Source organism: Trichosurus vulpecula, chromosome 4, assembly GCF_011100635.1.
Source record: "Trichosurus vulpecula isolate mTriVul1 chromosome 4, mTriVul1.pri, whole genome shotgun sequence".
Lineage (NCBI taxonomy): Eukaryota > Metazoa > Chordata > Mammalia > Diprotodontia > Phalangeridae > Trichosurus > Trichosurus vulpecula.
The window spans coordinates 402906270-402933902 of NC_050576.1; the positions used below are offsets into that span (position 1 = coordinate 402906270).

At 38.2% G+C, this 27633-nt stretch overlaps 1 protein-coding gene across 1 annotated transcript in view; it reads right to left on the reverse strand.

Annotated features, from left to right (window-relative positions):
* Positions 1-928: 928 nt before the first annotated feature.
* Positions 929-27633, reverse strand: part of LOC118845328 (interleukin 18 receptor accessory protein) — a 28220-nt gene continuing 1515 nt past the window's right edge. The window contains exons 2-11 of the mRNA XM_036753225.1: positions 25209-25321; positions 24328-24646; positions 24053-24236; positions 18253-18403; positions 15726-15797; positions 14607-14730; positions 12686-12837; positions 11615-11752; positions 1604-1777; positions 929-1448 (exon numbers count right to left, since the gene is read on the reverse strand). Coding sequence (XP_036609120.1) covers positions 1060-1448; positions 1604-1777; positions 11615-11752; positions 12686-12837; positions 14607-14730; positions 15726-15797; positions 18253-18403; positions 24053-24236; positions 24328-24646; positions 25209-25281 — 1776 coding nt within the window. The 5' untranslated portion in view covers positions 25282-25321 and the 3' untranslated portion in view covers positions 929-1059. The remainder of the gene's footprint in view (positions 1449-1603; positions 1778-11614; positions 11753-12685; positions 12838-14606; positions 14731-15725; positions 15798-18252; positions 18404-24052; positions 24237-24327; positions 24647-25208; positions 25322-27633) is intronic.

The window sequence follows — 27633 nt, forward strand, 5'->3', positions numbered from 1 at the left end:
CAACTAGATATCGTTTTTTAAAAAAAGTACACAGGGCATACTTTTGTGTTTAATTTGCATTATTAACATTTTCTCCATTACTTTCTTAAATCTATAAAATGATAAATCAAGCCCTGATGTTTATGGCGTTTCCCGATTTCCAAGGCTTAAAATGTAACAAGCAGTCCTCCTGACTGTTGAGGGTTGGCTCCAGCACACCCTTGTTGTCTTCCTCTGTTCATTTCTGACTCCTGGGTTCCCCACTCATGAAATCATCAACTCTCAGAAGTGGAAGTGCCTTTTGTGCTTACGTAGACCTGCTTTCATTTTACAGACAAAGTGGTCCAGAGACATGTAATGGCTTGCTTAAAGTAACTAACTAAAAATTAACTTAGTGGCTAACTTGAGACTACAGCCTTCACCTTTCTTTCTACCTATGGTCCAGTGTCCTTTCCACTCCACCATGCTGTCTCCCTATTATTCACACCTGCTCTCCTGGATGCTTATCTTGTTAGTCACAGGCTTGAGTATTTAAGACCATCCCAGTCCTTACTCTTCCTTGTGGTCACACCCATCTGCTTCCCCATCCACACCCCCTCCTTCCCAACACCCCAGATGGGTCAGTGGAGCAATGAACAGTAACTCTGCCAAGAAACCTTCAGCTAGGTTCATAATCATTTCAAATGCAAAACCTTTATTTGATTTTGTTAACAGATGAAAAAAAAAGTCATGAATACAATATATCCATTAATCATTTTAAATGACAATATATGCCCCTAAAGTACATAGATGAGCTTTAGTAATCTCTTTTTCTGCTGTTGAATTCACTCCCATATCAGAGGGGAAAAATGTCAAGAACCCTTGGATGATGGGCAACACGGGGCTTGGGGGACGTATAGCCTTTCCAGTGAAAGAAGCCTAAGGTTGAACAATACTTTCCTAAGCTTGTTGCTGTGCCCACACTGGCACTGACTTAGAGGAAACCTTCCAGTGTATTCCCTGCAGTCCCTTGGGAAGGCAGGAGGCAGCTCTTCTAACTTTACCATTCCTTGAGCCAGTAGCGCCTCCCAGTGGTTTCTCTCATAGTGAATAACTTTCTTCTTTTTGTTTTAATGAGAAAATTCTTGGAAAAATCTTGAACCCTTTCTCTCCTAATCCCCGATGGTTTTTCACAGGCATATGGTAGCGAACGCAGTTCCAGAATCGGGAATCTGAAGGAGCTGATTTTGAACTTCTCCAAGTGATGGTGGGAAGTACAGTAAGGGCTTTCTTCACTCGGTGAGGTAAAGAATCTGGCTCTTTGAAGGGAGAAAATTTAATTAAAATGAGTTTCAATGTTTGGTCTTCCAAGGCAAGATTGACTGCAGCTTGCAATTCAAAGACAGTGGGGCTGCTCACATAGCTGGGGCTCAGGATACAAATGACTCTCCGACTCTGCTTGATAATTTTCACGATATCGTCTGTGTAAGCTGGAGGGAAAGAAACAAGTATTTCATTATGTATACTCTGTGACACCCCTCACCAGTGCAAACTTCAGAGGTCTTGGTGTCCTCCATGAAATCTAGTGGGTGCTAACAACACAGATGCCCAAGTAATGAAGGAAACTCTACCTACACCCACTTACCTCCTCCTGGGATCACATCCCTTTCAAACAAACACAAAGTGTATCCATATTTTTTTTCCAACACTTTAGGGAGTAAATCCAATGCAAAGCTTTCCTCATTCAGAGATGAAGGGTCCAGGCTGTCAAAGGAGTCTTGTTTAGCATAAGACACAAAGGCATCAAATTCTTTTCTATCTGATGAGGAAAAAAAGAGGGAGCATTTAATTCATTTTCTGTTTTAACATCATCTATAATTGACATGTAATTTCAGTTGTGTCTGATTCTTTGTGATTCCATTTGGGGTTTTCTTGGTCATGATATTGGAGTGGTTTGCCATTTCCTTCTCCAGCTCATTTAAGGATGAGATAACTGAGGCAAACAGGGTTAAATGATTTGCCCAGGGGTCACACATCTAGTAAGTGTCTGAGGCCAGTTTTGAACTCATAAATATGAGTCTTCCTGACTCTAGGCCCAGTACTCTATCCACTGGGACACCTAGCTGCCCATCATATAAAATGGATACATCCATAGGCTTACATAAGGTACATGAAAAAGTATGCATTAATATACTGATTTCATTTATCAAAAAAAAATATGATATGAAATACTTTGCAAATCTCAAAGTACTATATCAGTTACTAATTAATAATGAATTACATTTATTATTAGTAATTTGTTAATAATTGGTGGGGCAGCTAGGTGGCACAGTAGATAGAGTGCTGGGCTTGGAATCAGGAAGACACATCTTCCTGGGCTCAAAACTGGCCTTAGACATTTATTAGCTGTATGACCCCGGACAAGTCAATTAACCCTGTTTACCTCCATTTCTTCATCTATAAAATGAAGGAAATATATCCAAAATATTTGCCAAGAAAACCTCAAAAAGGGTCATAAAGAATTGGACACAAAGTGAAAAAGGAGTAAACAACAAATTAGTTGATAGTATTTAAAAAGTTGATATGCTCATTTAATGACCAATAGTACTAGCCTGGAGTTAGGAAGATTTGGGTTCAAGTCTTACTTTCAACATACACTGTCTGTGTGACCCTGGGCCAGTCATTTAATTCTTTAATGCTCTCTGTTGGATTGTAAATGGTGGAACAATTGTTGATTTGCTTTGGTAAAGGACCTCACCTGAAATGGCACATGTAATCCCTCTCCCAGAAAGGAATCATGAGGCATACAAATCTCCATGCCAAGGGCATAGTAGAATAGGCACTTTTTAATTTTAGGTGAATGCTTGGATTTGAGTTAGACAAATAATGTTTCAGGATTCTGTCATGACACAAACCAATCATTCTTGGAAAACAGTGACTGAATTCATCAATGTTTATTAGAAGGAAAAGGCAAATATGTGAAAAGAGAGATGGTATTAAAAACTGATGATTGGTTCTCTGTTTGGATACAATAGTGGACTTTATTTTAGTGGACTTAAAGTTTTCCATAGCTTTCTATCTCACACTAATTTTGTGAGATAAATTAGCTTTGATTTGCCCATTTTAGGGGTAAGGGAATTCTAAGAGGTAATGTGACTAGCCAGTAAGTGTTCCCACAAGAGTTTGATGCAGATATTTCCATTGTCTAATTATCTACTATCTAGTCTAATTATCTACTATATTTATTATCTAATGATGCACATAGCAGTTCTCTGTTGCCTCCATGACCTTCATAACAGATAGCAACTAAATATCTCATCCAAAACCTTTTTTTTTAATTAAAAGAAAATAAAACTGGGTCTCCCAGTTTTATCCAGGTTGGAAATGCAGTGTCCACTTACAAGTCTGATCCTACTACTGATCATCATGGGAGCTTTTTGACTTCTATGTCTGGCCTGGGTAGTTTCCCTCCTTCCTAATGCAAGCTTCCATGGATCCGCCATGTTGATTCAGAATTTAGTGTGATCAGCTTAGCCAACTGTAGGTCAGAATTGCTGAGCTCAAGGGATCTGCCAATCAGTCTCAGCTACCACTAACTGATCCATCCAACACTTTCCCTAATTTTGGAGGTTGCTGTTTGTTGTTGTTTAATCATTTTTGATTCACATCCAACTCTTTGTGAACTCTTTTGGGAGTTTTCTTGGAAAAGACACTGGAATGGTTTGCCATTTCCTTCTCCTGTTCATTTTACAGATGAGGAATTGAGGTAAACAGGGTTAAATGACTTGCCCAGGATCACATAGTTAGAAAGTTAGAAAGTATCTAAGACAGGATCTGATCAGGTCTTTCTGACTTCAGACCCCAGCATCCTACCCACATCCTATCCATCCTATCCAGTGCCACCTACCAGACAAATTTTGTGGGTCCGTATTGGTTTAAAGTTATAAGGGGCTAATTACAGGCCATACTCCATTGCAGGGAATTCCATTATAATGCAATAAAATAAAATAAAATACTACCACCAACAGCAACTCTTCAAAATGAAGTTTTCTATGAAAGCCAGTCAGTGGCCCACTTATTTAAAAGTGAGGTTTCACACAAAAAATTCCAGAAATCACAACAACACAACTTGGATTTCTCCTTAAAGTTCATTGTGATGACATTTTGCTCAGGCAGCAATAACAATTACCTATAATTATGTAGCTTTTATTATACCTACATTTTACTCTCCCATAAATTTCTTTATTCTTAATAGTAATTTCCATCTTCAAAGCTCTATGGAAAAAGTGTGCTAGCAAAACTAACACATAATTAAAGTAGTGTTGCCTGGATTTTAATCTTGGCCTTTTCCCTAGCTTGCCTTGGGGGACAAGTCACTTAACATCTTGCAATCTCAGTTTACATGTTTGTAAAACAAAGATAATACAACTCTGCATACGTCACAGGAATATTTTGATAGGAAAATGAGAAAATAGATGTGAAAGTGCTTTGAGATGCATAAAACAATAATCTTGAATTTGGCATCAGAGAAGAAAGACCTATTTTCTTACTCTAGCCCTTATGAGCTTCGTGGCCATGCTAAGTCATCTAACAACAGTGATGATGAAAATGATGATGAAATTGATGTATGTGATGAGTAAGAGTAAATACATGAGGTCAAAGCCTCAGTTTCTTGTCTGTAAAATGGGAATGATATTTGTATTGGCAACCTCTGAGTGTTAAAGAGAGGAAAATGCTAAATTATAGTATATTATATGAACATGAAACTAAATTATATTAAGTAGGCATAAATTCACACACACGCATATACATATATATAATGATTGCTCTTATTACAGCATTCTGAATGATTCATAAAGTATATTTATTTCCTTTACCAAATTTTGGACATATATTATTAAATGGTGTTCTATAGTTTATGTGAGGTAGAAAGAGCTCTGGCTCTGGAGTCAGAGGACTGAGGTTCAAATTCTGCATCTGATCTTTACTACCTATGTGACTTTAGTTCAGTCACTTAGCCTTCCCAGGTCTCAGTTTTCTCATCTGAAAGATGGGGGCTTGGACTAGATGATTTCTAAGGTCCCTGCCAGCTCTAGGGCTGTGATTCAATAATGATGATTGTGATAATTATAATTATAATGATGATTATCATCATGATTCACTGTAGCATCTTTCCATATCATTCAGTTAGTCAACAAGCATTTATTAAGCACACACACATATGTATATATGTATGTATGAAACACTGTACTAAGCACTAGCGATACAAAGAAAGAAAAAAAAACAACAGTCCTTACCCTCAAGGAGCTCACATTCTAATTGGGGGAGACTAAATGCCAACACTTAAGTATGTATGAGATATATACAGAGTAAATTAGAAAAAATCTCAGAGGGTGACACTAACAGTGGTAAGGTAGGAAAAGGGACTGAGAAAAACTTCTTTCAGAAAGTGGGATTCGGGTTAAGTCCTGAAAGAAACCAGGAGATGGAGATGAGGAGAGACACCATTCTAGGCATGGGAGATAGCCAACAGAAAGGCCCAGAGTTGAGAGAGGGAATGTTGTATTCAAGGAATAGCAAGAAGGATCATGTTGCTGGATCATAGAATACATGGAGGGGAGTATAAAGTGTAAGGAAACTGGACGTGCATAAAGGTCTCTGGTTGGGAAGGCTTTAAATGGCAAAGGATTTTATATTTGATCCTGAATATAATAGGGAGCTACTGTAGTTCACTAAGTAGGGGGCATGGCATGGTCAAACCTTTGCTTTAGAAAGATCATATTGGCAACTGGGTGGAGGCTAGACTGAAGGTAGGGAAACAAAATTAGAAATCTATTTCAATAGACCAGGAGTAAAGTGAAGATTTTGTACTAGGGCTATGTCAGAGGAGAAAAGGAGACGTGTTTTGCAGGTAGAAATGACAGGACCCAGCAACAAACTGAATATATGGGGTGTGGAATGTGGAGTGAGGAATAAAGGATGACACTGAGGTCAACAGCCTGGGACAATTAGAGAATGGTTGTGCCCTTGAGAGTAAAGGGAAAGTTGGGAAATGGGGAAAGTGTGAAAAGAAATATAATGAGCTCTGTTTTTGGAAAGTTGAGTTGAATGTTTATGGACATCTAATTTGAGATGTCTAATAGGTAAGTTACTGATGTGAGACTGGAGGTCTGCTGGATAAGTAGATCTTAGAATTAGTAATTGAATACAGAAAAGCTGACAAGATCACCAACCAAGGGAAAAGAGAAAAGGGCAATTGTAGACCTTTAGGATCATACGGTTAATCGTTTCACCTGGATGAAAATCCAGCAAAGGAGGGTGGAGAAGACACATCAGATGGGTAGGAAATAGGACCATGAGAGAGCAGTGTCACAAAATCCTAGAGAAGAGACAAAACCAAGGAGAAAAGAAACCATCTCTTCCTTTTTAAGCCACTAGGTCTATTTATATTTTGTTGGTGCACTTAGCATACGCAGTGGAATCCTAGCGTCACCAAGCTTTGCTTAGGTTTTAGTTGACCCAATTTGAAAGCAATTTAAAAGCCCACCACTAAAGTCCCACTCTAATGCTTTATTAAGGAAAGGAGATGAGTTTGTCTTCTTCCATCAACATAGTGAAATCTTTGTCAAGTCCTTCCAAGCTAGAAAGGCCCCAAGCATGAACCTGAACATAGACTATGCAGCTGCTGAAACCAGATAGTCTAGTGAGCCAGCTTAGTGAGGGTAAAACTAGCTAAGGTCAGAGACTCATCACCAGACATCTGGCAATGGAGTGATGGATTTTCTGGCCATAGTAAATCATGGAGACTACTGAGGTTTAGAAATGGTATACTCTCTCACCTTGAGAGATCATGGGTTCCCTCTCTTTCAAAGTCTTCAAGAAAAGCTGGACAGCTATTTGTTGGGTGTGTTATAATAAGTATTCCTTTCCTGTGTGGGTTGAAATATATAGCCTTCTGATCCTCAGATTCTGTGATTCTGTGACTCAATGAGTGCCCACAACATTGAAATATCATACCTTTTGAGGTGCTAAAGTAATTTAAAAGTAAGCTAAAACTTTACTGAGAAGATTGAGGCCATTTGCCAAAAGCTACTTCCTCTCTAATTCTCCATCTTCAGACCCCGTAACATTATCTCCTGTTCTCTCATCTATTATTTTTTAATTTTTTTCTATTTTTTTTCTTTTGCAGGGGGGAAGGCAGGGCAATTGGGGTAAAGTGACTTGCCCAAGGTCACACAGCTAGTAAGTGTGTCAAGTATCTGAGGCCGGATTTGAACTCAAGTCCTCCTGACTCCAGGGCCGATGCTCTACTCACTGTGCCACCTAGCTGCCCCTCTCTCATCTATTTTAGTTTCTGAAGAGGTGGCCTTTCAAAGCTCACCCTTCAACTTGACCCTTTGATCTTATCCCTTCCAGTCCCTTCTTGTACTTGCTCTTCCAATCAGCCCATCTCAATTCCAGTCTCTATCCCATGGTTCTTTTCCTACTGTCTAGAAAGAGAGCTGAATGTCCCTCTTCCTTAAAAACCTTTACTTGACCCTGCCTCACTTCAAAGCTAGCATTCTCTACCTCTGTTCCTTTTCGTAGCCAAATTCTAGAAAAAGTCATTTACAATGAACCATCTACACCGAGTCCGCTTCTGCTCTCAGTCCCTTCTCACTCCTTTCTAATCTAGAATCTAACCTCATCACTCAACCAAAATTACTCTATCCTGGACATTAAGACAATCTTTTAATGGTCTGCCTTCCTCAAGACTTTCTCCACTCCAATTCATCTTCCACATCTTCTCCTAACAGAGAAGTCTGGCCATGTCATTTGACAGTCAAAACTCTTCACAACTTGGCATCTTCCTACCTTTTCAGTCTTCTTAAACATTACCCCTTTTCCCACACTCTACAATCCAGCAATACTGGCCTCCTTCTTGTTCCTCAAACAGGATGCTCCCATCTCCATCGCCTTTGCCCTGGCTGTCTCCCAGGTCTGGAATATTCTTCTCCACCTTACCCTCAGCCTAAGGGGGACCTTCAGCAGGATATTTTCCCTGGTACCCCCAGCTGATAATTCCTTGTATTTAGTGATTTGTGACCTTGTGATTACCTTGTATTTAGTTTTTAATTCAATTTTATTTTATTTTTTGGTCCCTTGTGTCTACTTTGCATCTAAATTGCATGTACCTACATATGGATGTAGAATATAAGCCATTAAAGGGCATTTTGATTTTTTTCTTTCTACCCCTAGCTCATATTGCAGTAGCCTTTAATAAATGCTTTTTGGTTGATTGACTGACTGAACTCCCAAAGATCCAATGATATTTTAAATGCAAAGTCCAATGGCTTTTTTTCCAGTCTTAATCTTTCATGACCTTACTCTAGCATTTGATATTGTTTGCTACCATCTCTTCCTACATATTCTTTCTTTTCTGGGCTTTTCCCCTCTTTTTCTCCTCCTATCTGCATAACTGACCCTTCTCAAGTCTTCTTTGGTGGGTCTTCATGTTTTATCTGCTAATTATCAATGTCTTCTGTTATTGTTGTTCAGTTGCTTCAGTTATGCCTGACCCTTTGTGACCCCATTTGGGACTTTCTTGATAAAGATACTAGAGCGATTTGCCATTTCTTTCTCCAGCTCATGTTTACAGATAAGAAACTAAAGCAAAAGGATTACATAACTTGCCCAGGGTCACACAGCTAGCAAGTGTCTGAGGCCAGATTTGAATTCAGGAAGACGAGTCTTTCTGACTTCAGGCCTGGCACTGTATCCACTGCACCACTGGTAAATAGTAAGTACTTATTAAATACCTGAATAAATTAACTGGAATTCAAAGAAAGTTTCTAAATATTGCCATCAGAGGGCACTATATTACTGCTCTAAAAATATAACTTTGAAATTCAGGACTAGATGGCAAAAAAAAAAAAAAATCAAAGAATTTAAGAGCTGAAGAGATCTTACCGTAATCTGATTTTTAGTCACCCTCCTTCATTTTACAGATGAGAGGTAGATAATTTCCTGAAGTTTAAAAGTCAGTTACTTGGTCACTAAGGCACTATCAGAGTCTTACAATGAAAAAAAAAACAAGCCATTTTAATGTTTTAGAGCTGACTAACTTATCTTTGCAAAATTTAAAGATTTCTTTGTGTTGTAATTCTTTTTAGTAAGGAGCATGTGTAGTTACTCTGAGGTTCCTACTAAGATACATCCTATAGTACCTGTTGAATTGAAAGAACGTTTTAAAACCAATTACTAAAACTACAAAGACCAGGTATGATGGGGTGAAATTTGTTTTGGCCCAACTACAAATTAAATCAGGGGTATCTAAGTGGTTCAGTGGATAGAGTACCTGGCCTGGAGCCAGGAAGACCTGCATTCAAATCCAGCCTCTGACACTCACTAGCTGTGTAACCATAGACAAGTCATGTAACTCTGTTTGCTTCAGTTTCCTTATCTGTAAAGAGTTGGAGGGGAAAAAAAGCAGTTCCAGTATCTTTGCCAAGAATACCCTAAATGGGGTCACAAAGAATCAAACACTACTGGAACCATTGAACAACAAGGAGAAATGAAATCTACATTCCCCTACCCCCAGCCTCATTCATGTATCACAATACCTTATATCTGAATGCAGTTTCTGAAAGTTATTTTTCCCCCCCATAACAGATCAAATCTAAATAATAGCTTGAAATGGTGGGGAAAAGGCTCAATCTAGAAATAGGAGAAGCTAGGGTTCAAATCTTACCTCTGATATTTACTAATTCTGTGACTCTAGGCAAGTCACTTAAACTCCCTGAATTTAGGACCACTAAACTGTCTAATCTAAGAGATTAGAGTAATTGTGTCAATGAGAGTTTTAAGGATCAACTAAAGATAGAATATGTGCAGTAATTTACAAAAGTTTAAAACATTATATAAATAAATATAATCTTCTACTCATGCTTTTTCTTTAGGTTTTGTGAAAATTGTATTTTACCTCATTATGGATTTTGGCATTTAGACTAGAGTATGGAAAGCACAAGGTAGTCAGGTGATCGGCTCCCTATAAGAAGTCATTTCAAACTCAACATGTCCACCTCATTATTCTGCCTCATCCCCACCCCCAAGACCTCCTCTATTCTAGACATCCTTGAGGCACTACCATCCTCCCTGTCACCTGGACTTCTAACTGCAATATTATCTCTGATTCCTCTCTCTTGACCACAACGTATATCTGATCAGTTGTCAGATCCCATAATTTTTTTCTCCACAATATCTCTTACAAACTCTCTTTTCTCTTCACTCACACAAATAGCAGCCTAATTCATGCTTTTATGACCTCTTGTTTGGACTATCGCAATAAGCTTACCCTGTCTCAAATCCTTCGCTATTCTATACCATCATCAACTCAGCTACCAAAATGATTTCACCACCCTGCTTAAGAAACTCCATTAAATGTTAAATTTGAAGTCCTTTGTCATTAAAAGCTCTTTATATCTTGGCCCCTTCTGACCTTTTCAATCTTTGTGCATTACATCCCCCTCCACATATTCTACAATCTAGCAATACTGGCCTACCTTGTCCATGACACCCCTATCTCCAGCCTCCATGCCTTGGTACTGGATTTTTTGACCTCAAGAAATCTTGGCTCCTTTAAGACTCAGCTCAAACACGAAATCCTGCAGGAGACTTTTCCTTGTCCCAGCTAATAGTGCAGTCTCTTCTAGGGTTACCTACCATATTCTTTTTATTTATCTTGTTTATTCTGATTTATAGATGTCTCCCCGAGTTCAGCATAAATTCTTTGAGACTGGGTACTGTTTTTGCTTTCTCTTTGTTTCTCAAGTGCTTAGAGCAGCACCTGGCACATAGTAAGCCCTTAATAAATGCCTGTTGTTGAATTGATTGAGAGTACCCACGCTGGGATGGTGGCTACATGTCTGTAATCTGTGCTACCTGGGAGCTTGAGGCTGGAGGATCTCAGTTCTGAGGTATCCACATTAAGTTCACCATTAATATGGTGAGGCTTTTGGAAAGCAGGACCACTAAGCTGCCTAAGGAAGGCAAATCAGCCCAGGTCAGAAAACAGGGCAGGTTATGGAATTTCTTAAGTGGGGTGGTGATGTGAACCTGTTCACAGTGTAGGAAATCATTTTGGTAGCTGAGATGATAATGGTGCAGAATGGGGAAGGACTTCAGATGAGGAGAAGTTATTGCTAACAGATTAGCTCTCATGCTAATCAGAGTGGAATCGACCCTGTATTTCCAGCCTGGGTGAGATAGTAAGCACCAGTCTTAATTTAAAAACAAAAGCAAGACAAAGCAATTTCCCCTCAAAAAAACCCAAATCTTACCAATTCAAACAGCATAGCCCAGTGGTTAAGACAACTATTTTTTGGAAAATCATTTTTTTTTATTATGAATTACAAATTCTCTGCTTCCCTCTAGCTATTCCCCTACCTATTAAGAAGGCAAGCAATATGATATCCATTATACATGTGAAATCACGCAAAACATATTTCCATATTTGCTGTTGCAAATAAAAAAGCAAGAAACATAAAGAAAACGAAAAAAATATATTTTAATCTGAACTCGGACTTCATCGATACTAAGAGAACATTTTCAAACATCCACTTGCTATTGACCATATATTTCAGTTCCTTAAGAGAAAATCCAAGGCTGCAGAACTTACCCCCTAGAGTTTCATCCTTGGCTTGGTAAGTTCGGTACAGAAGGACTATTTCAACCCAGTAACGGTAGATGAAGGCAGTTGCCATGAGGATTGACACAAGTGTTATGGTGGTGCCAAATAGTATGTATGTGAAAAGCACTGGGAAGAAAAAATATCACAGCTGTTATTCTCCATTAATACTCTTGCAAGCAACAGGTCTAGAGAAAAGACCACTTTTGCATAAGAATACATTGTGGAGGAACCCATATTCCCAAACAGAACCTTTTAGCTTACAATCGTTTTCACAAAAACTCCTCCATTGGAAGCATTCCATCCATATGTTTTAACTCTTTGGAGAAAACTAGATGAAAGGTGGTGTTGGATGTATAGAGAGTCCTGTATTTGGTATTGGATCTCAACTTGCCACTTAATAGCTATGTGACAAGGTATTTAATCTCTCTGGGCTTGTTTTCTCATTTTAAAAGTTAGGTGGTTGGGATTAGATGATTTTGAAAGTCCCTTCCAGTTATAAAATAAGATGCTTATCATTTTGGGATGAGTGAGGAAGCCCAGGAACCCTGGGAATTTGTCATATAGTATTAGATAGGTTGCAGGCTCTCAGATGATTGGCTCTTGCTCAAGAAAAGTCTAGATTGTTACAAGGGCCCTGTTGGTTTCTGGAGTCAGCAGATAGAACACTGGGCCTGGAGGTGGGAAGACCTAAGTTCAAATCCAGCCTCAGACACTTCCTAGCTGAGTGACCTTAGGCAAAATACTTAACCTCTGTCTGCCTCAATTTCCTGAAACATAAAGTAGGGATAATAATAGCACCTACCTCCCAGGGTTATTGTGAGCATCAAATGAGACAATATTTGTAAAACACTGGTATATAGTAGGTGCTTAATAAAAGCTTATTTCTTTTCCTTCTTCCTAATGAATATGAGCAATAAGATTAGTCCCCAGGGGTAGGCAGTTACTTAGAAGTGAAGTCAAATGGAACTAGATATCTCCTTGACAACAAAGTTTACCTCATACCCACTTCCCTGTAGACGTGGATAGACCACATCTCTAACATGATGCTTTGGGGTTTACCTCCTCTTTTCTGTTTTAGCTTGATGGTCCGTGTACTATTCCCCACAGAATTCTGAGCAAAACATATAAAATTCCTTAGTAGATCCTTTTTAGTTACTTGCTTCAAGAAGGCAGTATAATATATAGTTTTCTTCTCCACTTGATTGATGATACTGGGAAAGAAAGACACTACCGTCATGTACCTGGGTCATCACCTATGCAAAGAACATAAGTCAGCACCTCTTGTGAGCCTACTCAGCTGTCACCTAATACTTATCTATAGTCATAAAAATGAGAAATTTATTACAGAAGTGGCATAAAGTGGAAGGAAAGTGTAGAATTTGGAGTCAGAGAACTCAGGTTTGAATCCCTAGCTTTGCTACTCACTACCTATCCAAAGTCTCTCTCCCAAACCATTCTCCCAAAGACAAAAGTGTTTGGACCACAGTTTCATATCTGCAGAATGATAGGTTTGGCCTACATAATTTCTAAAGACTCTTGTCTATCTAGATCCTATGATTCAATGTCTTTATGATTTAATCTGGTTGCATTTAATAGGAATAAGAAGTCAGACTGGATTGTAATGCTGGATTCTCTTGTCCTGATAGTAATGATATGGATTAAGAATCAAAGCATTGAATACCTTTACCAGAGATATACCTCATCTGTCAATCAATAAATATTTAATGAGTGTCTACCATGTGCCAGGGCAAGGTTACTGGGGCTTGGAGATTTAAGGGTATTGGCAAGCTACTGAAGAAGGCAAGGGCAGGGGTGGGGGGAAGGGTTGGGTAGGTAGGAGTAAAGGCATAGTAGTTTCTAGTTGGTGACAAGGACATCCAGTTGATGACAGGACAGTCAGAACAGAGAAGGGAGCAGTTTGATTGTCCCTCTCATAGAATCTAAAGCCTTGGTGCCATATATAGGAATTGAGAAAGAAGCTTAGCCCTAGCCTAATGAACCCACCCATTCTCCAGAAAACCCTTTCTCTCAGAGTAGTGAGTGGCCCAAGGCCTGCCTTGAAACATATCTCACCACCTAAAAAGATGGGTACCTGGAAGGACCACAGTATCCTTCAACCTGTTTGAGTTGCTTGTCCTGAGTCATAGGATCATGTAATAATGCTCTGGAAGAAACAGTGGCCCTGATGAAGGCCAAGAGTGTGTGTGTGTGTGTGTGTGTGTGTGTGTGTGTGTGTGTGTGCATGAATGAGCAGGGTACATAGAGAAAGGACTATATATGGTTTGTGGTTTTACATGTACATATGAGAAAGATGTACATATATGTATGTACAGGGGCTGACCCATGATCCCACTTCTTATAACCTTAGAAAAGTCCCTTAACCTTTCTCTACTTCAGTTTCCTCATCTATATGGCTTCTAAGTTCCTTCCACATCTTGTGCTATGATTCTATGATCCCATTTCATTGATGTAGGAATTCCTAATGAAGCATCTCCTTCTACTGTTGTAGACTGGTATTTGTTCTGTGACTTACAATCACAGAAAGTTGTCTGGGAAACTGAAACATTAAGTGACTTGCCCAGGGTCACATGGTATGTGTGAGAGGTAAGGCTTGAGTCCTGGTCTTCTCTCTCTGACTATCCATCTACCTGCCATCTTTTTTTCTCTCCCTAAATGTATGTATACACACATATATTTATATGTATGTATATATGTAAAATCATATGTGCACAATGTATATACATATGTGTGTACCTGCACACACAGTTTTCCAAAATCTTATTAAATCTATTAAAGTTTAAACCTACACTAAGACTTTTCAGATACCCTGTATAATTTATAGGTTCAGAAATCTAGAGCTAAGAAGGATTTTAGGAGTCAACTGGTTCCTTTATTTCATTTTCAGATGATTAAACTGATATGTAAGAGGATAAAACATTTCATAAAGTTGAAGTTTGATTTCACTGGATTTTCATCTTACCTTATATTTTCTTGTCTTAGTTCTTCCCTGTTAAGCTCAGCATCTTCAACATACCATTTTATTACAGGGTTGAAATTTCTTTCCTGGCCAAAATGTGCTTTGCATTCAAGAGTCAATGGCATTCCTGGAAATAGGGAATGGGAAAGAAGAATATGATCATTTTACAGATGAAGAAACTGAGGCTGCAGGTGGTACAAAAAGCAAGGGAGTTGTTCTCAAAGATGAACACTGCCACACAGGAATGGCAGTTCTGGTAGAAGAGATGCAAATAAGGAGCAACAGAGATAAGTGGCTTCCATTGTCCCTATGTTGTATCAGTAAGGCAAGATTCATGACCTGGAGGATGACCACGAACAGTCCTGTATGGTTTGGAATTGCAAAGTATGAAAAACTCTTTAGGTAGAAGGCAGAGGAAGTATAACATTTATTTAGACTCCAGAGGATAAAATCTCAAGACCAATATCTCCAATTTGATATAGCAGTAATTATATTCCAAAACCAGTAATCCCACCTCAATGTAGCAACAAGGAAACTATAACATAATAGATAGCAAGGCACCAAGTCATCCTGTAACCTTCCCCCTTGCTAGAGCCTTCCTGTAAACAATCCCTCATGAATCCTAACTCTCTGCTCAGCACTCTCTTCTGCAGCTTTGCTGACCTTGGCTCTCTCAATGTCTGCTCTTCAGCACCCTCTTGATGTCTGCTGCCTCAATGTCTTCTTCTCAGTTCTGTTGCTCTCAGTTCTGCTGCTCTCAGTTCTGTCCCTCTTCAATTCTGATTCTCTCACAGCTATGCTCTCCTTATGTACGGTCCTAGCTGACGTCTGATTGGTTAGAACTCAGGTCTCTGATTGGCTGAATTCATGATTGACTAGAACTCAGCGCACATACCATTGGCTCTGGTCTCAGCAACTCCCCTTAGGGCCCTGATGGCTTTACGCCCAAATCACCTTAGTACCTGGTGAGTAGAGGCTTTAGCCCTACTTACAAAGATATAATCAAGCTTTCTCACCTAGCGCCACCCAAGGCCTATTGAATGGGTAGGGAAGATCTTTGATCACATTAATACTAAATATGTCCATGGTCCTTTCCAAGGAGAGAAATATGTCCCAACTTACCAAGTTCCACTTCCAACGTGAACTTGTCATGTGGTGGATCAGAAATGATAGGTGTGAATGAAGTATTTTGCACTAGAAGAGAAAACAAAACTTTACTCTTTATACTATGGAAACTGACAAATTTATTTATAACCTTTTAGAACAAGGTCTTGATTTGGAGACAAGTATTTCAAATTTTCATCCTTCCTCATCAATTCTTACCACTGTGATACTAGGACAGCAGGTTTTTTGTTTTGTTATGTTGTGTTATATTATGTGTATGTTGGGAGTGGGGGTTGGGACTCTTATCTTAAAGCCTTCTAGATGAAAGTAAATTCCCCAAAGACTCAGTAAGGGAGTACTATGGCACAGTATTTTCTTCACAAGTTGAGACAGGCTTATGGAACAACAGTTGACAGTTTTGAGATTATGACCCCTTCCTTGAAGAGCAATGACTAGCCTGAGATCACATGGGTGATACACACACACACACACACACACACACACATATAAACACATGCACAGGCACATGCATACCCCTACTCACACACATCTATACAGGGTGTTCAAAAAATCTTCTGCTATTGAACCTTCAAATAGCACCAAGGCTTTTGGGACAGCTTGTATATACATATATACCTCCCCATAAACCTGCTTCTCTTCCCTCACCTTAATATTATACATCTTTCATTCTTCTCAATGAATTCCATTATTATCTTATCTATCACTGAGGAGTACCCCTTTAATAGGTTTACTGGCATGGCATTAAAAATGTAAATTAACATTACTGGTAGTCTCATTAATATTATTATTGGCATGGTTCAGCCATGGACAATGGATATTCCTCCAGCTATTCTATTTGTTCCTTATATCTTTAAGAAGCACTTTGAAAATTTTGATTGATTCCCAAAATATATAGATTTTGTACAATTAAAAAATACATAGATATTGTCTCCCATTTAGTGATTATATATCTTGAATGTACATAGTTGTTGTCATAACATCTCCCTAATTAGATAAAGTGTACATTCCTTGAGAGCAGGAACTTTTATTTTTTTCATATCTTCATCAAGTAGTAAAATTCCTGGCATAAAGTAATACCTTAATAACTGCTTGTTGTCCATGATAACATACATACAGCAGATTGGGAAAACCTTACCTAAAAATTAGGTATAAGGCATTATTAGTATAAATAAGAATTTCTGCCACTGGTGCATTCATTGCAAACCATGCCTAGGGCAATATGGAACCAGCAGTTGGTGAGGACACTAGGCTATGGAGAAAGACAGGAGCCCTACATACCACAAGGCTGCCCCTCCTCTATCTCCCCTTCCCCTTCCTGCCAAGGAATCATGCCATTTGATAACTTTCAGTTTCAACTTATCTTCCTTGATGTTGTTGTTTAGTTGTTGTCGTGTCTAACTCTCCATGACCTTGTGGACCATTCTGTTTATGAGATTTTCTTGGCAAAGATATGGAACGGTTGGCCATTTCCTTCTCCAGTGGATTAAAACAAACAGAAGCTGTGACTTACCCAGGGTCCCACAGATAATAAGTGTTTGAGATCAGATTTGAATTCAAGTTTTCCTGACTCTAGGCCCAGAATTCTATCCACTGAGCCACACAGCTGCTTCTTTTTTTTTCTTTTATAGGTAACTGCTAAGGTCAGTTTTTGCTGTTCTTGTTGTTTTCCCATATTAGACATCCTAAAAAGAAATCTTGCTGTTGGGGAGAGGAAAGGTGCTGGAATGGAAACTATTATAGGGAGGCAGTTAGGTGGCACAGAGGATAGAACATTGAACCTGGAGTCAGGAAGACCTGATTTCAAATCCAGCCCCAGAAACTTATTAACTGTGTGTCCCTGGGTAAGTCATTTAACTTCAGTTTTCTCATCTGTGAAATTAGTATAATAATAGCACCTACCTCCCAGGGTTGTTGCAGGGACAAAGAGAGATAATATTTGTAAAGTTGTTTGTAGGCCTTAAAACAATTTATAAATGGTAGGTATCATTATTATTATTATTATTGTAGACAACAGATAATTTGTGAGAGAGTTCTGAAGGAAGCTGGGGAAACATTTGTTTTATTTTATTGATATAACCTTTACAGATAAAATGTTTTGAAAGCTTTCAACTCTAATAGCCAAAATTGCACTAAAACTTTTGGGATACTGATTTTTAAAACTGCATAGACTTTGTAAATTTATGGGGGGAAACCCTCTACATAGAGAAATTAAATAAAGTTTTTTATTAACTTGTACTTTTTTTCCGTGACTAGAGCTTTCATCTGACTATTACTTTGCACTTTATGAAAATCACTTTTGTGACTGAATGGGAGATGGATTGGGATGGAGAGAAGGTTGAGGCAAGTAGACTCATCAGAAAGCTATTACAATCATAAAGGCATGAGGTGATAGAAGGCCTGCACCAGAGTGGTGGAAATGTCAAAGGAGAGAGTAATGACACTAAGACCAACTAGCTTAATTTAATGTGAATCAGAATCTCAGTGCTACATTTTAAGGAATTGCATTGAACTAAATACTACTTACCAATGGTTTTCACTTCAACAACTGCTCTGACTATCCACCAAGTTGAGTTAATAGACTGGTTATAATCACATACATACAAACCACGATTGTAATGGTAAATGTCATCAAAGATTATGTTAGTGTTTTTCCAATTAGGACATAGCATTCCATTCTAATCCAAGAGAAAACAGAAATCAAATAATTAGACTTTTAATTTTGTCATTAATTCATAGTAGTGGTCCCATTCCCTGTGACATGACACGCCATAGTAAACCTTGATGATTTGGTCAGTCCAAATTATAGAAAGTCCCACCCTTGCAAACCACCTTTGCCTCAAGAGTTATTTGTAAATTGGTTTGGAATTTGGAATGCATTTTCCCACAGAAACAATATTATATGAATTAGTTGGACCCTCCTCCCTGTCATAATCAAGTTCAAAAAAAGCTTCTTATATTTCTGAGGTATTGTGCCATTAGAACTTTAGTCAATAGTAGTCAATAGTGAATAAAGAAGCGGTAAGCAATCAATCAATGAACATCTGTTAAAGACCAACTATGTGCCAGGCACTGTGCTAAGCACTGGAGATACAAGAAGAGGCAAAAATCCCTTCCCCCAAGGAGTTTGTAATCTAGTAGGTGAGACAACATGAAAACAAATATATTCAAAACAGGCTATATACAGTATAAATAGGTAATAATTAACAGATAGAAGGCTCTAGAATTAAGAGGGGCTACAGAAGGCTTCCTATAGGAAGTGGGATTTTAGTAGGGACTTAAAGGATGACAGGGAGGCTAGTAGTCAGGGCAGATGGAGGAGAGCATTCCAGGTATGAGGGACAGCCAGAGAAAATGCCTGGAGCTGAGAGCTTGAGCATCTTGTTTGTGGAACAGCTAGGAGGTCAGTGTCAATGGATCAAATAGTAGGTGTTGGGGTATAATGTCTAAGAGGACTGAAAAAGTAGAAGGTTATGAAGGCTTTGAATGCCAAAAAGAGCATTTTGTATTTAGTCCTGGATATAACAGAGAGAAATTAGAGTTTATTGAATAGGAGGGGGTGACACAAGCAAGCCTGCACTTTATGAAAATCACTTTTGTGACCGAATGGGAGATGGATGGGATGGGGAGAAGGCTGAGGCAAGTAGACTCATCAGAAAGCTACTACAATCATAAAGGCATGAGGTGAGAGAAGGCCTGCACCAGAGTGGTGGAAATGTCAAAGGAGAGAAGGATGTACTCAAGGAATGTTGAAAAAGTGAAATTTACAAGTCTTGACAATAGGTTGGATATGGAGGGTGAAAGATAGTAAGGAATCCAGGATGAATTCTGGGTTGCAAGCCTGAGAGACTGGAAGGATGGTGTTGCCCTCTACAGTAATAGAGAAGGTAAGATGGGGGAAAGATAGATAGATAGATAGATAGATAGATAGATAGATAGATAGATAGATAGATGGATAGACATAGATGAATAGATGGATGGATGGATGGATGGATGGATGGATGGATGGATGGATACATATATAGAGAGAGATAGATAGGAAAGATAACGAATTTCATTTTTGACACATTGAGGTTAAGGTATTTACTGGACATCTGAAAGGAAGTTGGAGATGGGAGATTGGAGGTCAGCAGAGAGTTTGGGGCAGGATAGGTAGATTTGAGAATCAACAGCATAGAGATGGTAATTAAACCCACAGGAACTGAGATCACCAAGTGAAGTAGTATAAAGGGAGAAGAGAAGAGTCTAGAACAGAACACTGAGGGGACATCTATAGTTAGAGGGTGTGATCCTGCAAAGGAGGCAGAGAAGTTGTCAGATAGGTAGGAAGAGAAACAGAGAGATTAGTGCTCCCAAAACCTAGAGATTACAGATTATCAAGAAGAAGAAAGTGATAACAGTGTTGAAGGATGCAGGTCAAGTGGAATAAGGCCATTGGATTTGACAATTAAGAGATCATTAGTAACTTCAGAAAGAATACTTTCAGTGGAATGATAAGGTTGGAGGCAGGATTTTAAGGGGTTAAGAACAGAGTGAGAAGAAAGTGGAGGCACCTATTACAGATAGGTTTTTCAATGAGTTTAGCTACAAAGGCAGAAGAGATATAGGGCAATAGTAACTGGGGATGGAAGGATCAAGTGAAGGTTTTTTTTCAAGATAAGGGAGACAGCTCCATGTTTCTAGGCAGTAGAAAATAAGCCAATAAAAAGAAAAAGTTTGAAAATAAGTGAAAAATGGGGACAACAGAGGGGGCAATATGTTACAGGAGGCAGAATGGAATGAGATCACCTTAACAAGTAGAGAAGTTAGCTTCAGTAAGGGATAAGACCAATTCATCATGTGAGATGGGAGGAGAATATAGTGGCAGAAAGCATCTATTATGTGCTAGAAAAAGTGCTAAGCACTAGGAATACAAATATGCAAAACACAGACAATTGCCTTCAAAAAGCATACAAAAGACAACATACAAGAAAAAGCTGAAAAGTGGGTGGAGAAGTCAGAGACATCCAAAATGAGAAATGTGTGCAGCCACAGAACTCAAGGATCAAAATGACTAAGGTATTCTAAAACCTTAGGAACAATGTTTCTAAGGGAAAACTTGTTTAAGATTAGAGGCAAAGAATTTATTTCCTCTCATTCTGGTGAGTTTGAGGATTTTCTTTTCCCATCTTCCCCATTTGCAAGGCAGAAGACTCTCTTAGCCACAGGACACTAATGACGGCTCTTGTGTCTTAGGAAAGAGGATCTTCAGTGTCAGGGGCTGCAAGATGATCTTCAGTGTGAGGGGCTGTGATGGTTAAGGGGCAATGCTGGTGAGCACAGAAGGGAAGAGGTGTTTCCAGAGGCTACAGCTGGCAAGGAACTATCAGGGTCATAGCATCAAGAAATGTGTGCTGGACATTCCCTAATTGATAAATGGGAATAGGAACAGGCAGTTTTCAGATGAAGCAACCACAGCTATTTATAGTGATATGAAGAAATGTTCTAAGCCACTACTGATTAGAGAAATGCATAATGGAAACAACTGAGAGGTACCACCTCACACTTATCAGATTTGCTAATATGACAGAAAAGGAAAATGATGAATGTTGGAGAGGATATGGGAAAATTGGGACACTCATGCATTGCTGATGGAGTTGTGAACTGATCCAACTATTCTGGAAAGCAATTTGGAATTATGCCCAAAGGGTAATCAGACTGTGCATACCCTTTGATTCAGCAATACCACTACTAGGTCTGTATCCCAAAAAGATCACAAAAAAGGAAAAGGACCTACATACACAAAAATATTTATAGCAGCTCTTTTTTTATGGTGGCAAAGAATTGGAAACTTAGGGGATGCCCATCAATTAGGGAATGGCTGAAAAAGCTATGGTATGTGAACATAATGGAGTACCTTGTGCTATAAGAAATGATGAGCAGGCAGATTTCAGAAAAACTTAGAAGGGCTTACATAAACTGATGCTGAGTGAAGTGAGCAGAATCAGCAACATTGTGCAATTATCAACTGTGAATAACTTAGTTCTTCTCAGCAATACTATGATCCAAGACAAACACAAAGGACTCACAAAGGAAAATGCTAACCACATTTAGAGAAAAAACTGATGGAGTCTGAATGCAGATCAAAGCATATTATTTTCACTTTCTATTTTTGTGGTTCTTTTCTTTTTTCCTGTTTCTTCTTTCACACTTCTTTCACAACATGACTAACATGGAAATGTGTTTTACATGATTGCACATACATAACCTATATCAAATTGCTTAGAGAGGAGATAGTGAGGGAGGAAGGAAAAATGTCGAACTCAATTTAAAAAAATGAAAGTTAATAATTGTTTCTATATGTAATTGAAAAAATAAAATGCTGGGTTTTTTTTTAGAAAAAAAGGATACCTGAAGCCAGTTTGAAATGGGAGAGCTGACTGTTAAGTTTTATTTTTTGTTCATTATTTAGACTTAAAACTTGATGAAGAAAATGTTAATAATGAAGATTTAACTTAAAGGTATGTCCTACATATGTTTTATTATTTGGAAAGCCAGTTATTAAAATTTTACCAGCATACACCTACATAGTATCACAGGTTTAGAGCTGGAAGGTATCTTAGAGATCATCTACTTTAATTCTCTCATTTTTGAACCCCAGAAAGAGGAAGGGATTTGTGTACAGTCACACTGGTAATAAGCAGATGTAGGATCTGAACATAGGTCCTCTGATTCCCATCCAATGTACGTTCTGCTGTACCATGTTGCTGCTTCCAAAATGGATGGTAACAAAAGGTTTCACTAAGTGACTTGCCATTGCTAAGTTGACAGGGAGGCAGGGAAGTGGAGTTTGGGGTTGGAGAGGTGATAGAACTAAATATGCAGGAGCTCTTGCAATAAAAGCAATGAAAATAGTGATAAAATACTAGAACAAATATGCCACTGATTATGAATCATTAATTTATACTTAGATTGAACCTCAAAATGAGTTTTCCCAATAGTATCAAATGCTACAAATTCTAATTGTTCTTCCAGTACCACAACTAAAGTTTTCTATTCTCATAATCTTTTTTTTTCTTGTGAGATTGAGTCTCCCTGTCTTACTTGGGCTAGAAGTACAGTAGCCACTCTTGGGCACAGAAGCCTTAACCTGCTGTGCTTTTCTAACATAGCCAGTTTGCCCCTCCTTATGAATCATGGCGACCCTCTGCTCCTCAAGGTTCACCATATTAGTCTCAGACTTATCATATACACCCATTAGCCTATTGCCCTACTGCATCTCAGAACTCCTATACTCAATGATTTACAAAATCTCAATAGTAGGGGTTACAGGCATATACCATAATGCTGTTCTCATAATTTGCTTTCCTGATCAGAGGCATTATGCAGTTAGTAGTCATCCTTCTCAGCTAACTTACCTCATAAATGGAAGCAAAAATGCTCAATACTTAGTGTGTGGTCTAGAGCTTCTTATTCTTGTTGTATTAACTCAATAATGTAAGAAAATTAATGTTTCCTCCCTTTCCCAAATTCCTAGAAAAAAACTTGCTTTCCCTTTCTTTCCTCTCATTCTCTCTTCAATACTCTTCAATTTGGCTGCCCACCTCCTCACATAACTGAAACTACTCTCTTCAAAGTTACCAATAATCTCTTATCTGGTAGACCTAATGGTCTTTTCTCAGACCTTATACTTCCATTTGACTCTGTTTACCACCTTCTCCTCCTGGACATGCTTTTCCTTTCTGGAATTTCATGACACTTAATTTTTCTTAGTTCCTTTCTAATCTGTTTGACAACTCTTCTCAGTCTCCTTTGCTGGTTCATCTTCCATATCATGCCACCTAACCATGGATATGCCAAAAAGTTCTGTATTGAGCCTTCTTTTCTCTCCATGTTCTCTTCTGCCCTGAGCTGTGCCCAACCTCCTGACCTTAACTTCAAACATGTATTCCATTCCTTCGAGGTCCTACCTTCTGCTTTTTCAGATAATAATTAATTATCTAACAAATTAAGCTGGGCTAGGTTAACAGATGCTAATGTGCTCATGGGTTATCTTTCCCTACATAATATTTACATTTCAACAAAAATATTCTAGAGATGATACTTTAACCTTAAGACATGACTCTAAGGCTGGGATCTTTTGGCACTCTTTGCACAATTCTACCTAAGTGCTATAAAGGATGAGTGAGCAACCTTGGCATCAGAGCTTAAGTCTGCTGGGTCTACTGTAGGGACAATTCTATAGAATCGGGAGAATGTGTATTTAAGTCTTTTAGGTGCCCATTATGAGAATGGTGCTTGTGTTTTATACTTGATATCTCTTGGTGACACAATTCAGTCATTCTTACCTTGTACCATGTCATGTCTTGCCTTTGTAAATCTCCCTCACAATTCACCCCAGGACAAGGAATTGAATCAGTGCTACCAATAACAAGGTATAGCTCATTTTTTACGGAGTCCATACAGGGTGTCTTTTCCTTTGGCTGAACTTCTACAGTTATATTAAGAAAACAAGTAATCCCCTTTGATTTTCTGGAAAAGATAACAAGCTCCAGTAAACATAGTTACTGTATTAAAATAAAACAAATATTAGATAGTACTTTCAGATAGGAATGAGCATTACCTGGACTCCTCTACAAGCTTCGGTTTATACTTGATTGCACAAATATAAGACCCAGCGTCATTGATACCAATTGGTGAAAACTGAAGTAAATTGTTTTCCCATGTGATATGAGGGTGGTCATTCTGAATAGCATATGGTTGTGATCCATTTTGAGGTTGTTTGTACCACTGGAACCCTTCACATGCAGTTCTACTACACATCTTTTTGCTTGAATGATCCCTCCTATTGCAGAGACCTAGTTTAGGAATATCACAGAATAATACAAACTTCTCTCCGCTCCTTGCACGGTATCTCCAGGTGTTTTCTGTAGAAGGGCAGCCTGAAAAAGAGAGTAACAGAGAACTGTAGAAACTAGTAATAGGATGAAACTCATAGTCAGATTCCATTTGATGAGTATACCAATGTCTTCTATAATCTTATTTGACAGCAGTTTAATCTTGGTAGCAAGGTACTTATGTGCTTATGCATATTCCTCAAAATAAAACTTTTTTCTACATACACTACCTTAACAAAAAACTGCTACATTTTTAAGCATGGCAATTATCTCTTTGAAGGCTCGTAAAAGCACTTGAAGACATCTGAACTGCCCAATATACTAAAAGTAAGAGACAGACAGCCTGATCATGGCTCATGGTTTTTTGACTGCCTTCACTACTCTCCCATTTGCTGCAAATGGATCCCTGTGTAACTGTTCACTATAGCAGCTAGAAACAATGCTCTCCCAATATTTTCTCCCTCTTTTCCTACTATAGAAGCTTAAAAAAGTCCTCCTTAAAGGCAATAGAAATCATGTGAGTGAATATACACACTAGTTATATTGATGTATCATCTATCACTTTGGACTTTCTCCACAATATGGAAAATGAAAGGTATTTCCTTACCTGACAGATCAGAGTCTGCTTTGACGCCTACCCTTATGACAAGGCAAAGAAAGATGCAAAACAAAGAAAACATTTTGTTTTCTGTGTTCTTGCTTTGCTTCAGTATATCTATGCTGTTGAAAGATCACAATACAGAGTGAATTAGGTCTTCACCTTCATAATCACCTTCATTTCCCTAAAATGACAAATGGGAAATGAGGGAACAGAGGCCAGTTTCATAACAAAAGTCACACAGGAAGTTCTGGGTTGACAAGATCTATGAGAATGAGCTCTTATGCACAATGTTCTTTGGAAAAACAATATGACTTTGACATTCTAAATGGTATGTAATAGTTTCATATTATGTATGTATGTAGAAAGGGAATGCATCAAAAACTCCATTATAGCATTAAAGCTTTAGAATTTTTCCAGTTTGAGGGGGCTATATTTCCTTTTTGAACTTTTTCTCACCTAGAAAGATTGTTTCCATTGACCCTTTGGAAGGTCCTAGATGGTGGTTTCCTAAAGAGATGACTATAGCTAAAGAAAATGTCAGATTGCCCATAGTAAAACTAGAGGTTGGGATGACATTTGTACAAACTAACAATGTGGTAAAAGTCTAAAAGCAGCTTAAAAGTGGAGATGGAAAAGGGCAGAATTATATTAATAGCCAATAAATGTATCAATTCTTATTGCTTTTTTTTCATCAGATTATGGTTCCTTAGTTATTCCCAGATTATTTCCTGTTGGTCACAACTAGCCGTATAACTTTAGGCAAATCATATAAATTTTTTAGGTATGTTTCCTCATCTATGAAGTGGAAAAATTGTACAATTTGTATTAATGTTCCTTCTAACTTTCAATTTCAAAGTTTATATGATCTGTGTCTTCAGTCTCAAGTTTGTCTGACTCAATGCTAATTGCTGGCACTAGGAAGATATATCACAGAATCCTTGAGCTAGAAGATATTTGAAGTTCATCCAGCCTAGTGTGCTGACCCTAACTTTTCATTGTTCTTTAAATTTATGCAATTACATATTCTATAAATGTTTAAAATTCATACAATTTCCAGAAAAATTACAAGCAGAAACAACTTATGCTAAACTGAAAGTTTTTCTATAGGGTTTTGTGTTGTTGATGACTAATTTATTGTCTTCTGTAGCATTGCAATGTGAAATTCATAATTTTGTATACTCACAAATAAAAATATTTTTGCAATTTGTTCTACAAATAGTACTTGAATTTTTTCAGATTACATAGTACAGTCAAAGGAGTATTGTGTCCAATATTTAGAATGGAAGGGAACTTTGAGACTATTAAGTCAATTCCTTCATTTAACAAATGAGAAAACCAAGGCCTAGATAGAGGAGGTAAGATGCTAAAGATCACACAAGAAGCAAGAGTCAGTATTTGATCCCAGGTCTTCTGACACCAGATCAAGCAATCTTTCTCTTGAGCAACTCTTCTTCCTTTCATATACCAAAAAAAGAACTTCAAGGAACTAAAAATGTGACAGGGTTTAAGCTGTTGCTCAATAGAAAGCCATCATCTTGCTTGACTAACAGACCCTGCTCTAGCCCCCATTTGTTTTCTACTACCTGTGTTTCAGCATCTCTGAAGTGACCATCTTTTTCCAACTCAGACTGCCCCACACCAATGTTCACCAATGTGCACAGCTTAAAAATAATAATACATATGTACATGCAAATGAGGCTACATAAACCATAGTTCAAAAATATATAAATACCCATGTGTTCCAATGAGGTATGTTAATCAGATATCACAAGCAGATATTAATATTGTAGAGCTATGTTTTAAGGAAAAATGTGCAGTGGGAATCTAGTCCTAATCATCTGAAATACTAACAAGAGAATGCCATTTCAAATCTATTTTACAAACTTAGGAAAGTTAAATTGAGTGAAAGGGTCAGAATATCATAATAAATACAAAAGTTGCCAGATAGCACCAAATGTAAGTACAATGTACAAAGAACGGAAACTCAGATGCATCATAACGTTTCAATGCATGAAAAAGTCTGACTTTTCTTTTGTCTTTTTTGGGGGGGGCAGGGCAATTGGGGTTAAGTGATTTGCCCAAGATCACACAGCTAGGGCATGTGTCAAGTGTCTGAGGCTGGATTTGAACTCAGGTCCTCCTGACTCCAGGGCTGGTGCTCTACTCACTGCACCACCTAGCTGCCCCTAAAAGTCTGACTTTTTGATACACAAAACCTACAACATGTTGGATATAGGACACCTTAAAAAACTTTAAAAGATAAAAAAACCCATTTGATAACCATCTCAAGTTCAAAGAGTCTCTTCCAAGTAGGGATCAGTAGTGTAGTTAGCACAGTGCAAAATTTGATTATTGACCCTTTGCCCAACACACATATACTTGTGTGCACGCACACACACACACACAAGTTCTAGGATCCTTTCTGCCATCT